Raw genomic sequence first — 14,893 nt, forward strand, 5'->3', positions numbered from 1 at the left:
ATATGTGAACATGTCTAATACAAAATACAGACATATTTCAAATTACATGTTGCCAATTCTCTGCGTATAAAGCAGGTTGGTTTCACCGAGTTATTAAAGAAGTCAATGCAGGTTAGAAATCGTACCATATATGTAAAGTTAGTCTAACTTCAACAAATGAAAGGATAGGCCTAATTTTTTTTCAGGGGCATAAGCTGTGCTGTAGAGCCCCCCCCGTACTTTACTGCTCTCTCGTGGCGCTAAGCAGCATTAAAGGTTGCCTAGGTAATTGCAGAAGTCCAAAGATGCTGGAAATAACATTTGGAATAAAACATAAAAAACCCCGACACTATGCATGTGACTGGTGTAATACATTGAATTACAACTACAGTATAAATGTGTTGTAACCCTGAACATGGTGAGAAGTTATCACAATGTTTTAGAGATAAATGAAGCACTTCAAAAAAAAAGAGCGAAATAAAATCTGAAATATTGATTTATTTTTGTCCCCTTATTGTCGAGGATCAAGAAAGAAAAATTTCCAATGCCAAAAAAATAAATAAAAAAAAAAAAAACACATTCTTATGATATAGGGTTAGGATTAGGGGTATGTAGATCTCACAGGTTGATGTGTGTGACTTAAAGTTGTAACCGTTGCTTTCTCATCACACACAACTCTAATCAAATGTCACACACACACACACACACGCCAACAAAAGTTTGGATTCTTGGTTTTATTGAAGCCAGGGGTCTGATAAACATTTTCCTTATCTTTGTCGGCATAATAAGCTAGAATCCGCATGGCAGCTTGAAGGCTACAGAATTTGTGTTACAGACATACAATCAAGCTTCTGAATTATCCCAGGGCACAAAAGTGCAGCCAGCCATGTGCTTACAATGTTTTGATATCCTGAATACAAAAGGACTGGAAGCAGAAGCTCATAGTCTCGTATAGATGTAGACTGTCGATAGTGGTCGAAGGCAATTCAGTTAGGATGAGAAGAGGAAGTTGCTTTCCACTGAATTTGTGTACCAGAAGAAAACAAAAATCCATCTTGGGAGCAAAAAGTAATCCAAGTCCAACTTTCAAGCACAAGCAGCAAGAGAGCACTTCATTCCACTCAGCTAAATGCCAAATTTAACAAGTGTGGCCATATTGTTGACAAATTACAGTTCAAACTTCTTTTAAACATAAGTGTGATATGACGAATCTCTGTATTCTGAAACAAAATGAAAAATCATGACCAAAAATGCCAAATGTGCAAACAAATGGGGGTTTATCCGTAGTTTAGCTACAGTGAAAGCTGTACTGGCAGCAATTGTTAGAGGATTTGTATTAGTTACAATATTGCCAGCAGAAATGTGTTATTCCATAGTTAACCACATGGGGCCCATTTAACAACCTCAGCAGCAAAATGGCAATTTCTCTGTTAACATCTTGTTTCATTCTGAAATGAGGCAAGGCAAAAAGAAAAAGATGCACTCTGCATCTGCAGCTGTAGCAACAGTGTCCAAAGAAAAGTGCTTATTCCAAAATGCGGCCATGCTGCTCCTGGCTGTTCCGAAATTGTGCTTCATCCACGTCGGCAACGGGCCCTCGAGTGCACGTTTCCCCCCAACCAGTCACAAAAACAAAGCAAAGTAAAAACAATAAGAGCTTCATTTTGTTCAAAGTAAACCCAGAACTGCTGTGTTGAATCACTGTGACAATGCACGAAGCAGACGGTACACTGCTATTCCCTTACAGAGCGAATGTTTGAACAAAAAACCTGCTGACTGTTCAAAGACCAGTTTCAACAGCCAAAACACAATTATGGTACGCCCCCTTCTGTCTGCTGAAACTCCAGACACGGCTTAATAGAGAAAGACATTTCTACCATTTTACAGGGTGTTACTTAAAAAAATGTTATAGGCCAGTCTGAGGTTTGGAATGCAAGGGCTCTATGCAAGAGTTGGACAAAAGAAACAAACAAAAAAAGGCCGCTGGTTAATCTTATGGATGACTACAAATGCAGATAATATGCATCTTTGGTTCTGTTCCAATTCACTCCAGTTTTCATTTTTCTTTTTTGGCTATTTGTAGCAAATAGCTGCTCTCCTATCACTTGCCATTCATTCTGCAAAAGTTACTGAAATACACCATCCATGGGATTAAGTAGGGCCTTGTATAGAGATTTAAGAATGAAAATGTACATTTCATTTTGATTATGGTATCATGAAACCATAAATATTATACAGACAATTTGATATGGTACAGTATAATTTTTGATAAAAAAAAAAAAAAAAAAAGCATAGAAATGACACAAGACATTTAAGCAACCCCTTAAGGACACACAAATTAATTAGGAGCTTTCCCGTGAAGGCAGGGTGCCTGTTGTGATAAACTGTTAGCTGTACATTGAAGGCAAAGGTTGTCATCTTAAATGGGCACTAAAAAGGGCCGGAAAAAACAAAAGACCTGATCTGAAAAACAAAACAAAAACCCCGAACCAAAACAACAACAGGTTTTCTACAGGGATGAGCTTCTACAGCTACTTCACGTAGAAACTGGGAATGTTTAAACTGACATGCAAAACACAGCGAGAGCAAAACATGTGAGACCAGAGGACGACAGTGGTGTCTAACACTGAATGTTAGAAAATCTCATTTTGTTCAAACCACAGCAGGTAATTTTGTGTGTGTGCCTGTGTGCTTTGGCTGCAAATGAGTGGTTTCAACCACAGTAAGTCTGGGGGACCCAAAGGTTCCATCGTGTGGTTCCTTCTCAGTATCAGCAGCCTTACAGTTTTTATGAAGGCATTCAATCTCTAAACATTATGAACTAGGCCACAGAAATCGTATTTCTGAAGAATAGAAGCGACCACAGGCTTGTTGTACATTTAAAAAAAAAAAAAAAAAAAGTAAAACGAAATAAATTATTTGGATGACGAGAAATTGATAAAAAAACCTTTGAACCGATGGTGCTACAAGTGCGTTTCCTCCTGTGCAGACAAGCACCTCTACTATGACACAAACAGCTAACTGTGCGAGGCACTTAGGAGTTATAGTAGGAAAGATGCTGCCCCATCCCCTCCCCCAAATATACCCACCTGTAGCTAAAGAAGCAATTCTGCTGCGACCTCTAACTTCTTGTCAAACCATTTTATTCAAAGAAGCTATCTTAAGAATTTGGACAAAAAAAGCGCTTTATACAAAATCAAGTTAACCTGAATAATTTTTTTTGTATTCGTATTTACAGAATCCTTCGAGATGACTAGGGCGACTGATATGCTATCCGCTAACTGAACATGTCATATTAGTGTCATGGTGTCAGTGGCATTTTTACATGTTACGATGAGCCTTTTCTTTAAACCGATAAATGGTGCACAACATGAAATAAAAAAGGAGGAGGTTTGTATAAATACATCAGTATCATATCCAACATTGTTTTGTAAATATTACATATGCTTGCAAGTATTTGAATTTATTAATGAATATATTTAAATACTTTTCCAAATGCAACCAAATTCCTTCAGTATGACAAGCGAAACCAGAGGAACCAGTATATTGCCACTCTTAAACCTATGAGTAGAGTGTATGAGCCCAGAATCTGGGGGGCCTTCAGCCCAGCAGGTCAGGCTGACTGCCAGGGAGTGTGCACACATTTCCCTAAACTTACAAAATAACATTTACAGTGGAAGAGAGGATAGAAAAAGCCAAGCCTTCAGCACTTATTTCATTAATACCTCCATTTATGTTCTCTTTCTCTTCTCATCTCCACTCCCTCTCCAACCTTCTGATAGCCTTTGAATCTCATTCAGTGAAACCACTGTGTGCTGACTGATACAGGCGTTAGGAATTTGGTCAATTTTTTTTTGTTTTGTTTTTTTATGCTCACATGTACATATATTTTTCCAGAGTATTAACTGGACGATGCAGCTGTTTTTGTTGCCTTCACGCTTCGTTCTCTGTCTGCGGTGGTATATTGTTAGCTGAAACCATGGAGTCTTGCTTGCGAGTCATCCGGTCCAACTCAGCCTGGACATCAGTCAAACCCGGCTTCTGCCCTTGGAAAAAAAGACAGGAGACAAAGCCCAAAAGTAATCTCCTGTAGCTTCTGCGCCTGCTCATAAAAACAGCTTTCTATGGCAAGCAGATGGATGGATGGATGCAGTTTGAATGGTGATGCGTTCCCATGCTGGAGGTTGGTGGCTTGCTGCCACAGTTAACACGCACACATGCAAAACTAATCATCAGACAAAAGGAACATGCATTATCCTGTTGCAGAGATGTTAACACTGCTCAGCGCTGGAACAAAGAGTACATGTTAGTGTTCTCAGGCAGAGATGAGTTACGCAATCATTTCTCTCATGTTTCACGGGGTACAATCAAGCTATCGCACAGCCAATATTTGACTTTGTTACATTTAATATAACAAAGAAAAAAATGTTACCTAAGTTAAAAAAAAGATTAATTAATAGAGCTCAAAAGCGGCAGGACAAGGCATGGTGTGAGTGAGATGCAGTTATGATGGGTGGGATGATCAATACAGGCCTGCCACAAGTTTCCTCAGCTGTCAGAAGTTCAGTCTAAGGACAACTTTTTTCTCCTGCTTTAACCTTCTCACTCAGGCTGTAGAGATAAATCTCCAGACAGCAAAATGGTCCACAGTCTCTAACAAGTGTTTGTAATTTAGAGTGCACGCACTCTGTAACACACAGCATCCTATAATCCTTACTGCTTTGGTAAGAGATCAACTGCTAACCTATGAGAGAGAAGGGGTTAAATAATCGGCAACTTCTGTTTTTCACTGAGATCAGAGGTGAAAGCACTGGAATTAGAGGTTGTACCTGTTTTCTTGGCAGAGCCTTGCACTCCAGCTCCCACTGCTCCAGCTCCTGGGCTCCCAGGGGCTCCAGTCTTTTTACTCAACAGACTGTTGAAGAAGTTAGCCAGCACTCCCTCATTGGCAGCTCCCGCTGTAGGAGAAATGAAATGGTGGTGGTGGTGGTAAGGGAACTTGTTTATAAATATACACATATAATCCACTTTGTTTTTCCCCCCAAAATAAGTCTTTCTTGTGTAATTGAAGACAAAAGCTCCTCACTGCCCATCACTGAGTGGTGTTTGGCACCAATATGGGAACTATTTATCTTTCTTTTCAAACAAAATATTCTACAATATTTTATTTTGAAAGAGTTATGTTCCTACAAACCAAGAAAAAAAAACTATTCAATATAGTTAATAGACTGACATTAAAAAATTAGAATACACTAAACCCTGACTGTATATATAATAATGGGAAATGTGTGACCTGAACAGTTCCACCATTGTGGGAATTCTTGTAGTGTTACCTCTAGAGGGCAGTACTTCACAACTTGCTCAATGTTCATACAGCAAAAACATAAGTGAAAATCTGTTCTTTTTCTTTGATTTCAAATAATATGGATGACAAAAGAGAATCTTTAATACCCTTTCTATCTCAAAAGTGAGTCTACATAACAAAACATCAGAAATTAGGGTGTACTGGAATGTAAAGTGTGATTCTCATTAATTGACATTTGAAATTGTATTCCTTTCAAACATACGTTTCATGTTAGGGTCAGGCTTCTTGACAGAGGTCATTGGTGAGCCACTGGCTACGGCTGTCTGTCCGGCACGGCCTGCAGGCCGTGGAGACCCTGAGGCTGTCCGTCCTGGAGACTCCTAAAACACAGGCACCAGAATAAAAGCGTGGCCACAAAAAAAAAGCAGCTCACGTTTTTCTATCCAGAGAAAAAAAGAAAAAAAAAAAGAATTAAATTTCACATTTGAGGAACCTTAAGACACTTACCGTTGCTCCTCTTGTTGGTGTGGCTGGCTGCTTTGCTAATAAAGACTAAAAAAGAAAAGAAAAGCTTGAGTTAGATGCAATTTCTGTTATATTACTAGTATATCAACAGGTTTTCCCTATCCTTTATTTTCAGGTAACATATTTTGATACAACTTCTTTCATTCTGAAAATATCAAAGACAAATGTATGCAAGAAAACTGTGACAAATTAATAAATAAAGGGGGCATTTAGTGCAGTAGAAGGAACTTAAAGCACTGGGCAATACTAACCTGCAACTTCAGTTACGTTTTTTTAAAATTGTCTTCCTGGTTTATTTTTTTCTCACAAAATAGGAAGTGAGGGTAATGTTTCATATCATGTGACAGTTTCATATCAACACGGCTGCAGTATAAAACACTGTTTAACAGTGAAAGCAGCAGATCACTGCAAATATGTTAGAAAGGACTGATCCTTTTTTTTTTTTACCAGTGAAAGATATCTGACCTGATTTTGAGATCCTGCTTAGATCAAAATCAGAAACTAACAACAAACAAACGCATATCAAGCTCACTGGCTGGTGACAGAAATCATGATAAATGGGGAGAAGGCCACATCTACCTGCTGCTTCATCAGGAAAACCTGCTCATCCTCTGCATTTATCTCTTTGTCATGAACCAGCTGTTAAGAAGAGCAAAGGAAACAAGAATGCCATTAAAAAGGAGAAGAACAGAGCAAAAAGCTCTGGAATACTTCTGCATTTTTGTAACTTTTACGTTTGGTCAATATTTGCATTTTTATACCTTTCGTACTGGAGGCTTTGTGATAAAATCTTCAAATGGATCTTCTGGTCTGACTGTTGTGAAGTTTTCATGCAAAATACCAATTTTCTTCTCGTTATCCCATCCGGATGGACTAAAAGAGAAGGAAAAGATTTTTAAATTGTTGTTCAAAAAGATCTGAAGACAGATGCCAGCACAAACTGTTTGCTAAAAATATGACAAACAGGTTTTAATATTTGGGACAAGGTTGACTAGTTTTACTTACATGAACACTGCATCCTTCTCCACCACTAAGGCTGGTGTGACGAACTGAAAGTCATACAGTTTATGTACTATATATTTGTAAAGCAGATCCAGGTTCTTCTCCTCTTTGACTGAGGTATAGATCAGACCTGCTCCATCTGTTCGGTTAAGTTAAGGCAGCAGTTGTTGGGTTAGTGTCATATATTAATTGATATTAAGCCACATACAGAAATTCAAGGTATGGCAGAGCTCAAGAGTAAAAAAAAAAAAATTAAATAAAAAAAAGACATGCATTAAAAACAAGGATACAATGTAAGCAAAATCGCCTGATGTGGGATTGGATGAAGTCGAAATGCTCGTCTCTGTAGTCGTGCTCCTTCTCTAGTACGCTGACTGCATCACACTTAAGAATTGAAGCAAAAATTATAGATATAAAGAAAGAAATAGAAGATTTTAGTGGCAGACAATTAAAACCAAATAACACACTGGTTTTTAAAGTTAGTCAACCATTTGGCCAGCCGTCTAATCTGCGATAACAGATATCTGAGGGACAGATAACTGAGCAGAGTAGAGTGGTACACTCCTGTGAGTGTAGGCGAACTTCTTGTTTCATAACCTTTTCTCTGAGAGTTGGAGATGTTGTGGGTTGGAGAAGAAAAGACATTTTGAGTCTTTTGAAATATCTTTGAGATATCGAACAGACATTTTATCCAGATTTAGTAGTTTTTCCTCTGACAAGAGCTATTCAGAGGCCCCAATGATAAAAAAAATTAATTAATATAAAATAAAAAAAAAGGCACATTCCCCATGTTCCAGCCACAGCTAGCATGTGAAGCTCTGCTGATGGCTACCTTGTGCTTTTCAGCACCCGTCTTTGCCTAGAGGATTAACAGGCAAGTATAATGGTAACTTTTTATTAGTAAATACTGCCTCACAAAGCACAGCATAAAAGTAAGAACACAGATAAATGCATCAGTGGGGATGGTCTCCACATGGGATTTTAGGCCAAATATGCTCACTAGTGTGGGAATTCAATCACATAGAACAGCTAGAAGAACAGATATCAGGGTGTTAAAGAAGGTTTCCTTTGCCTGTTTATGGCAGACGACTCAGTCCTAAATAGAAGGAGCTATTGATCTCCTGGCTGTGATACAAAAAGCCAGTTTAGAAAATCTATAGATCACGAACACAGGTGGCTACAAACAAAAATCATGGCAGCAGCCAAGGACAGGATGCTTCTGGCATTATCTAGAGATTGTCCAAAATAGCTTAACCTAAAACAGGTATCCTTAGACTTTTCTGAGGACACAGTTAAATTATCAGCATGTTAAGAAGCTCCTGAATGAAATGCATCCATGCCCTCAACAGAAATCAAAGCCTCGCTGGGGAAATAGATTGTACGGTAAGTTTAACTCCCAAAACTGAAACTGTAGAGGCACAGACGCAACAAGTAGCTTTTTAGATGACCAGCAGCTGTTCCTTCTTGTGTAGTAAAAGAAACAATGTTGTAATACATTACCAAGATTAATTATCATTAAGATTCCAAGTTTTGGCTCTGTTACATCTCAGAAACAAGTACTTCTAAAAAGCTTTTTATAGCAACATTTGTAAACGGCTTCAAATGTGACATTCTGGTTGGTTTAAGCGGTTTATACCTTTGTGCAAACTATTAGCACTGGAATGCCCAGGTTGTGCGTGAGTGTGTTTTCCCCTAGTGGTAACACAACGTCCTCATCCTCTCCTGCTGTTGGGGCTCGTCTCTGTGGGGAGGATGGGGTGGCATCCTCTGGTTCTGTGTACTCTTGGAAGGCTTTTATCACTAGAAGACAAAATAAAGGGGAAAAAAGGGTAAATTGTGTGTATTAGTGAACGCAAAGCTCCAGATCTATAGAAATAAAGAAAATTAGTTCAGTATTCAGTGTCTCGACCCACTGTTTTTATTTTTTCCTTTCCATTCTCCTCGCCTGGCATCTAGCACTTCAGCACTGACAAAAAAAGCCCTAAAATATAAACAACACTAAGGTGACAAATGTGGTCTGACCTCAGGGACTCTGTAGCACTGACAGCATTTTATAGGTGCACATTATCTTTGCTTGTAACTTTGGAAAGAGCAATGAGCCACTTGCAGCTTCTTCAGCACTATAAACTTTGTTTTATAGCAGTTTTAATTGCTGTGCAAGGCCTCAAACTGTGTTCCTCAGATTAGATCATAGAGTCAACACAAATAAAGCTTAGTGGTATATCAGGATAAGACTATGTCTGCCTAGTGACAGTCTAAATTTAAATGTTCACACAAGTAGTCACTGCTGTGTATACATTGTGTAGCATCACAGAAAGAAAATTACAATGTTACATTTCCAGTTAAATAACATGCCTTGTTCAAAGACAGAAAAAGACATCCTTTATTTTCCTCTTGTGCTGATCCCAGCTGTCCAGACATTTACAAAGCTGCAGTGTGAAGGGTGGGGGTTTACGCAGGAAGCCATGGCCTATTTCCTCAAAAGCTAAAGCCAGATTGACTTGGTGTTTAGAGTCAAGCCCTTTACTTTCAGGCAAAGAATTTTATACAGGGGATGAGAACTGGTCTGAAAAGCTACGAGAACCCTTCTTAAGATGCACAGCTGCACAAATCCAGTACGTATGCACAAAAAGTTCATAGGCCAAATGGGACTACCAAAGGATCCAAACATTCCAAAATGTAGTAAATTTATTGAAAAAGACCTGATCACACACTTGGTCAAAGCAATGATGAATGCTGTTCACATTATGCTTGGCCTATACTGGAAGACTTTGAAAAGATAGATTCAAGCCTCAAACCCCTAATGCTTTCATATATAAAGACAATGTTTTTTTTAAGTCTGAGTTTTAAAGGCATAGATAAGATAAGACAAGACAAAATAAAAGACAGCAATACTAAACATTTTGATTTTATCAGAACACAGGAAAGACAAAAAAAGCCTGAATTAAGGCAGCTTCAAGTTTTATGACAACCATGCATGCAACACCCGAGATAATGTGAGCCGCGTCTCAACTTTCCTTTGTTTGCAACACACACACACACAAAAAACCCCTTAAAAGTTATTTGGTACAACTGATTAAGGCTGAGAATATTGTAAGTAAATGGAAAGAAAAAATATATTACTTTGGGCAGCATGTACAGAAACATGACATTTTGCAGTGATTTCAAAACAGCAACATTTAATGCTGAAAGGAGAGATGATTGGTGGACTGTCACTTTAAAATAAAAACATTAAAGAGACAGACTTTGCCCCACTAAGACCTACTTATCTGTTCCACAAACAAGGGTGAGGTCAAAATGCATCAGCGGTCTTCATTAAGGACTTTTCAAATACTTTGTGTGTACTACATTTTAAGTACTGCAAAAGCACCAATCAGTATATATTCTTTCTAAATTCGAAGGTATACACTTGATGTCAGTAAAAGTTCAACTTCAGCTAAAAATAAAGTAGTCTTATGGCCAGACTAATTTCACCTAATAACATTTGGTCTTGGATGCTATTGTTAAGTCAAACTGAACTTCTACAATGCTCTTCAACTGTTTATTATATACAAAAACTGCCTCAAAACATAATTACTGCAACTGCAGATAAACAAGCCTATTACTAACAGAAGTCATGGACGCAAATAGTTTTCCATTCAACGAGCGGTAGAGAAGCAGTAGGTTTATCCTGTTATTTAGTTTGAGATGATTCCAGCAGCCAGCCTACTTTATTTACAGCAGAACAGAGCACGAGTCAGAACGTCCAGCCCACTGAATTTTGAGTTACGTCCCTTCCTGTCCCTGACGCTGCTGTAAGAGGGGAGGAAACCATGATGCAAGATGACTGCAAGACTCCCTGGACAAAAGCCACTCACACACTTCCAGTCTGTCGGTCTGACTCTCACTCAAACACTCGTGGTCACACGTTTAAAATCTGACTAGTCCTCACCATCTGCTATTTACATTATCGTTTACATGCCAGAAGATCCTTTATTTCGTTGAGAGGCCTTGGCTAAATTGGACAGGGATCATCAAAAATGAAATGTTAAGAGAAGTCTGACAAACAAGTCAGTCACCCAAAACGGACCAAATAGTAAACACAACACCACCACCACCAACAACAACAGTAGTCACAAAACAGCAATCCACACAGGGTATGAGGTCTACATTCCAGGTAGGAAAGCTTTCTGCTACATTATATCAGCCAATTGTAATTTTATTCCAATACAACTACTCAAAGCGAAAGCAAACTTGTGGGCTAACTGAAAGTCATTAAACCAATTATTAGTGGACAAAATGACAGAAAGCAATTCAGTGCGCTTTAGTCATCAGTTATTGAGCAGCTTCTCTTTTCTTTTTCACACGTTTTTCTGCAGACAAGGCTACTTGTGTTGGCATGTTACACAGTGACAATCTCTCTGAACCTGTGCTGTCAAACTCATCTAGCATATAACCAGTTTTACTTCTCTGTCCAATCTCTTTTGGCACTTTTAAGAGCAAAAGCAGCAGGCAATGTTTGGGAGCTGACAAGAACATTGAGCAAACCCTGGAGGCTGAAATAAACTTATCTGAATACCAACAATCTTTCCAAATACAAAAGAAGCGTTCATAAGCATGAGATGCCCCAATTCTAAAATTAACAGGAGAACAACATCTGAGTGCATCACAGTCATTGATCTGCAGAACTTGCCTCCAGCAAGAGCACACAGCTGAGGATCATGGGCCTCTCTGATGATGACCTGGAATCCACCTCAGCAAAGTGTAATAACATACAGTCCTTGCCTTCGATGCTATACAGCAACCAATCAGCAAGGAGTCCAGCGGTTATTATGTAACACTACCATTGCATCCACCATGGGATGCTTTAGGCACATTTGTTTTTTTCCTTTACGTTTTCGCCTTAAAGAGTCAGTTCAAGTCAGATTTTTGCACTTTGATATATGAAGGAAAATGACCAGATTATAACAAATTGCCATTTCAATAAGTGGATCTGCTTCAACAAAACAGATCTATTTGGAGATATGCTAGTTATTGATATTTTAACAATCTGAATGTGTCTTTTGAAATGCTCAACCATGACCGATGCCAGCTACTTGACCAAAATGTACACATTTCTAATGCTGAGGTTTCAGGGGATGTTAGTTTTTCACTCTATAAGCTACGTGCATGAATGCAGGTATGAATGTAAAGCTAGATCAACAAGAGTGTATGTGTGTGTGTGTGTGTGTGTGTGTGTGTGTGTGTGTGTGTGGGGGGGGGGGGGGGTGTTCTAAATACAAGCCTTGCGTTTATTATTGCTGTATATGCATTTATTATTGGTGTATATGTAACTTACTCTTCTGCTCCATTTCTCTCATGTTCTCAGGTGGAATCTTGAGCTTGTCCACATGGTCGCGCAGGACACTGGCCCACTTCTGCAGCGACTCCATAGTGGTCCAAGGTCGTGACATATCCACAACAAACACAGCTAGACAGTCAGGTAGCGACTGAGCAGTAACAGCAAACTTAAGAAGGCCTTTGTGGTATAGGTCCCCATCCAGGATCCACACATTACAGCGTGTAAGGTCTGCAAGAAGAAAGTAAAATGCTAGTTAAACACAAGCACTAATAATAATCAGTTTTAAGGTGGAATTATTTTATAAAGGTTCCTGCAGATTAATGACAGAGACCACATTCAAGGTTCATCAGTGAATCTCACCATCCCTGTCCTCATCGTGGACACTTAAGTACAGATACTCCAGTCCCCTCCCCTTCTTGTTGTGCTCAGCTCCTTGAAGTTTGGCCATGAGTGTCGTCTTTCCTGAACCATCCTCACCTGCAAAATATTTTATTCATAATACAGATAAATAGATTATATTCGTGTTATTTTTAAAAAACAAATTATATGACATAAAAAAAATGCACAAATGCATTTCCGTTCCTTTCAAGGAGGATGTCTAGGCTTTCCACAATGTACACTCTCTCACACAAACCTGCCTGATGAGAAGCAGCATTTCTCACATTTTCAGAGGGCCTGTTCGAATAAATATGACCCCACCCAAGAAGAATACCCTATATTCTTCTGTTTATTATGTCTGTCTTTAGTTCAAACCTCAGCCCGGGGTGGGGGTTAAGCAGCTCAAAGTGCAATTCAGAAACGTGCAATCATTAGATTTTGCAGCTGCTTTGCCCTCTTCTACCTCTCAGGGTTGACCAGCACAAATAAACTGCAGAAACTTCAATTTTCACACATGTAACCAATACTCACCAAATATCAGGATATTTTTTCCTGAAGGCAATTTTGAACTCGATCTAGTTGAAACTTCACTCAGTATTGAGGACCTACAGATAAGAAAAAGACAGGTAGATTTTTATATACAAGTCACACTGACTGTGATCAGACTGACAGCAGCTCCTCATCTCAGAGCAGTCAAACGTGGTGTCAAAACTGTTAACCGGTAACTAGTTGGACACACCTTAACTTCATTGATTACGATCACTTTTTGACTCTTTGAGCCGGTCCAATGATGACTCCAAGACAGCACAGAAGCAGGAAATGACAATTCGTTTCCATTGACCGGTACGACAGAATTAAGTAGCTCAATCCTGGATCCATGAATTTACCGAGGAGCAACTATTATCTAAAGACGCTATCATGTTTTTTTTTTTGTTTTTTTTTGCGTTTCTCTTTAAGTTAACGGGTTTCTAAGGTTTACGTTACTATTAGCTTACTGTATCCTGCATCAAGACGCTAACTAGTATTTAGCTCTTATCTTGACATAAACTATCAAGGTACTAGTTATTTGAATGGCGCCCTGGAAAGTGTCTAACGTTCACTGTATTAGTAAAACTCTGCTAGGTAACTACAAGGCAGTGTTAGCTTAACATCAGGAGGAGCAGCAGCAAACCTGCTAGCCGATGTTAGCTGATCTGCTAACAGACTGACCGCTCATCTTCAGTTAGTGCTAACGTTGGTACTAGCCGGGCCGGTGTTTGATAGGGAAAAACCGGCAGTGACAAAGCAGAACCATGGCGGCTGTGCTGTTCTGAGAAGGCCCTGCGGAAGCATGAAGTCGTTAAAAGAGTAGCAGGACTTGCCAGAGAGTTTGCCCTTCTTCCTCTTCGTTGTTGTTGTCTCCTGTCCCAGCTGCGCCCGGGAGCTGTTTCTCCAAAACGGGAGCCATCTTCTCTTTCTACAACCACAAAGGCAAGGCCCTGCTGCTTGGCCACCAGTAGCACCGCCTTCATCCGAGTGGCCAAGGGTGCGTTACATTCTTCGTCTGCCGCGGCCCGCCGGAACCCCGTGTTTCTCCTCTGCTATTTCACTTATTGTAATGTGCTTTTATTCATTTGTTTAATATTTATTATTGATGAGGACCGCCTTTATTGAATAAACTAAAACTTTTATTGATATATATGAGTGTAAAAAAGTTTGCACAGATCAGACTGTTTTATGGCACTGACATGGGGTCAAAATATCTAGTTGTCCTTCTGGCCACGTTCCAGTAAGTGACGTAATGGCAGTTTTTTCTTTCTTTAAACAGCTGATGGAGAACATTGTGATATCAATAATTGACTCGGGGCAAACATTTTACTGGTTTCTGTCATTTACACTTACTATTCGGTGTTAATTTAACCTATAATTCCTCGTTTTTAGCAACAAATGCATAATGAGTGTATATTTTAAAAATATAAGTATTACTGATTTTACCGAAGTTTTAAAGTGAAAAGTGAAAATATAAGTTATACTATTTGATTGATCAGGGTTTTATTATCATTATTATCATTATTGTAAATACATTTGTGTCCAACAATAGTGGTATTTAGCAGGTCTCCAGTAGATGATGCTATTGCTCAGAAATCCGTCTTCACCACGAGGTTATTACGGTTAACCAAAATGTAAAAATAAAACTAGATGTGGAAAACGGGCATTCCAGTTAACTAAAATAAAATAAACGCTAGAATTTCAGAAAAATTAACAGATAAAATTAACTGAAACGGTTTTGCGATGTGATAAATTAACAAAATGAAATAACAACATTTAGTAATAGGATTTGTTAATTTAGTAAAATATGTTATAAAAAAGGGCTTTGATGGACATGTTTACTGAGTTTTTAAAGG

General features: G+C 38.8%; 1 protein-coding gene across 3 annotated transcripts; it reads right to left on the reverse strand.

Annotated features, from left to right (window-relative positions):
- Positions 1–698: 698 nt before the first annotated feature.
- On the reverse strand, positions 699–14,058 carry dync1li2 (dynein, cytoplasmic 1, light intermediate chain 2). 3 transcript variants are annotated; one of them, XM_086289391.1, is made up of 13 exons: positions 13,871–14,058; positions 13,041–13,114; positions 12,492–12,608; positions 12,129–12,359; positions 8,448–8,611; positions 7,102–7,195; positions 6,815–6,950; positions 6,571–6,682; positions 6,389–6,448; positions 5,792–5,836; positions 5,547–5,664; positions 4,809–4,937; positions 699–4,020 (listed from the first exon to the last, which is right to left on the reverse strand). In XM_086289391.1, the coding sequence occupies exons 1-13, from the start codon at positions 13,954–13,956 to the stop codon at positions 4,004–4,006; spliced, it is 1,383 nt and encodes a 460-aa protein (XP_086145517.1). In that variant the 5' UTR covers positions 13,957–14,058; the 3' UTR covers positions 699–4,003. The 3 variants fall into 3 exon arrangements, with proteins under 3 accessions (XP_086145517.1, XP_086145499.1, XP_086145508.1); XM_086289373.1 differs by having other exon boundaries at positions 699–4,025; positions 13,871–14,057; XM_086289382.1 differs by lacking the exon at positions 13,871–14,058 and adding an exon at positions 13,249–13,767 and having other exon boundaries at positions 699–4,025.
- Positions 14,059–14,893: the final 835 nt, after the last annotated feature.

The sequence above is a fragment of the Aulonocara sp. 'chitande type north' Nkhata Bay genome, linkage group LG1 (genome assembly GCF_057382095.1).
Source record: "Aulonocara sp. 'chitande type north' Nkhata Bay isolate Kocher_YH1m ecotype deep benthic linkage group LG1, A_spYH_male_GT1.1, whole genome shotgun sequence".
In the NCBI taxonomy this organism is placed as follows: domain Eukaryota; kingdom Metazoa; phylum Chordata; class Actinopteri; order Cichliformes; family Cichlidae; genus Aulonocara; species Aulonocara sp. 'chitande type north' Nkhata Bay.

Bases quoted from the DNA above. Each gene is read 5' to 3' on its own strand.
- dync1li2 (XM_086289373.1), bottom strand. From the start codon at position 13,956: ATGGCTCCCGTTTTGGAGAAACAGCTCCCGGGCGCAGCTGGGACAGGA. The intron at 6,449-6,570 runs GTATAAAAATGC...TCTTCTTAACAG, and splicing joins CAAAGCCTCCAGTACGAAAG to CTGGTTCATGACAAAGAGAT. The intron at 4,026-4,808 runs GTACAACCTCTA...TTTTTTTCCAAG, and splicing joins AGGCTCTGCCAAGAAAACAG to GGCAGAAGCCGGGTTTGACT.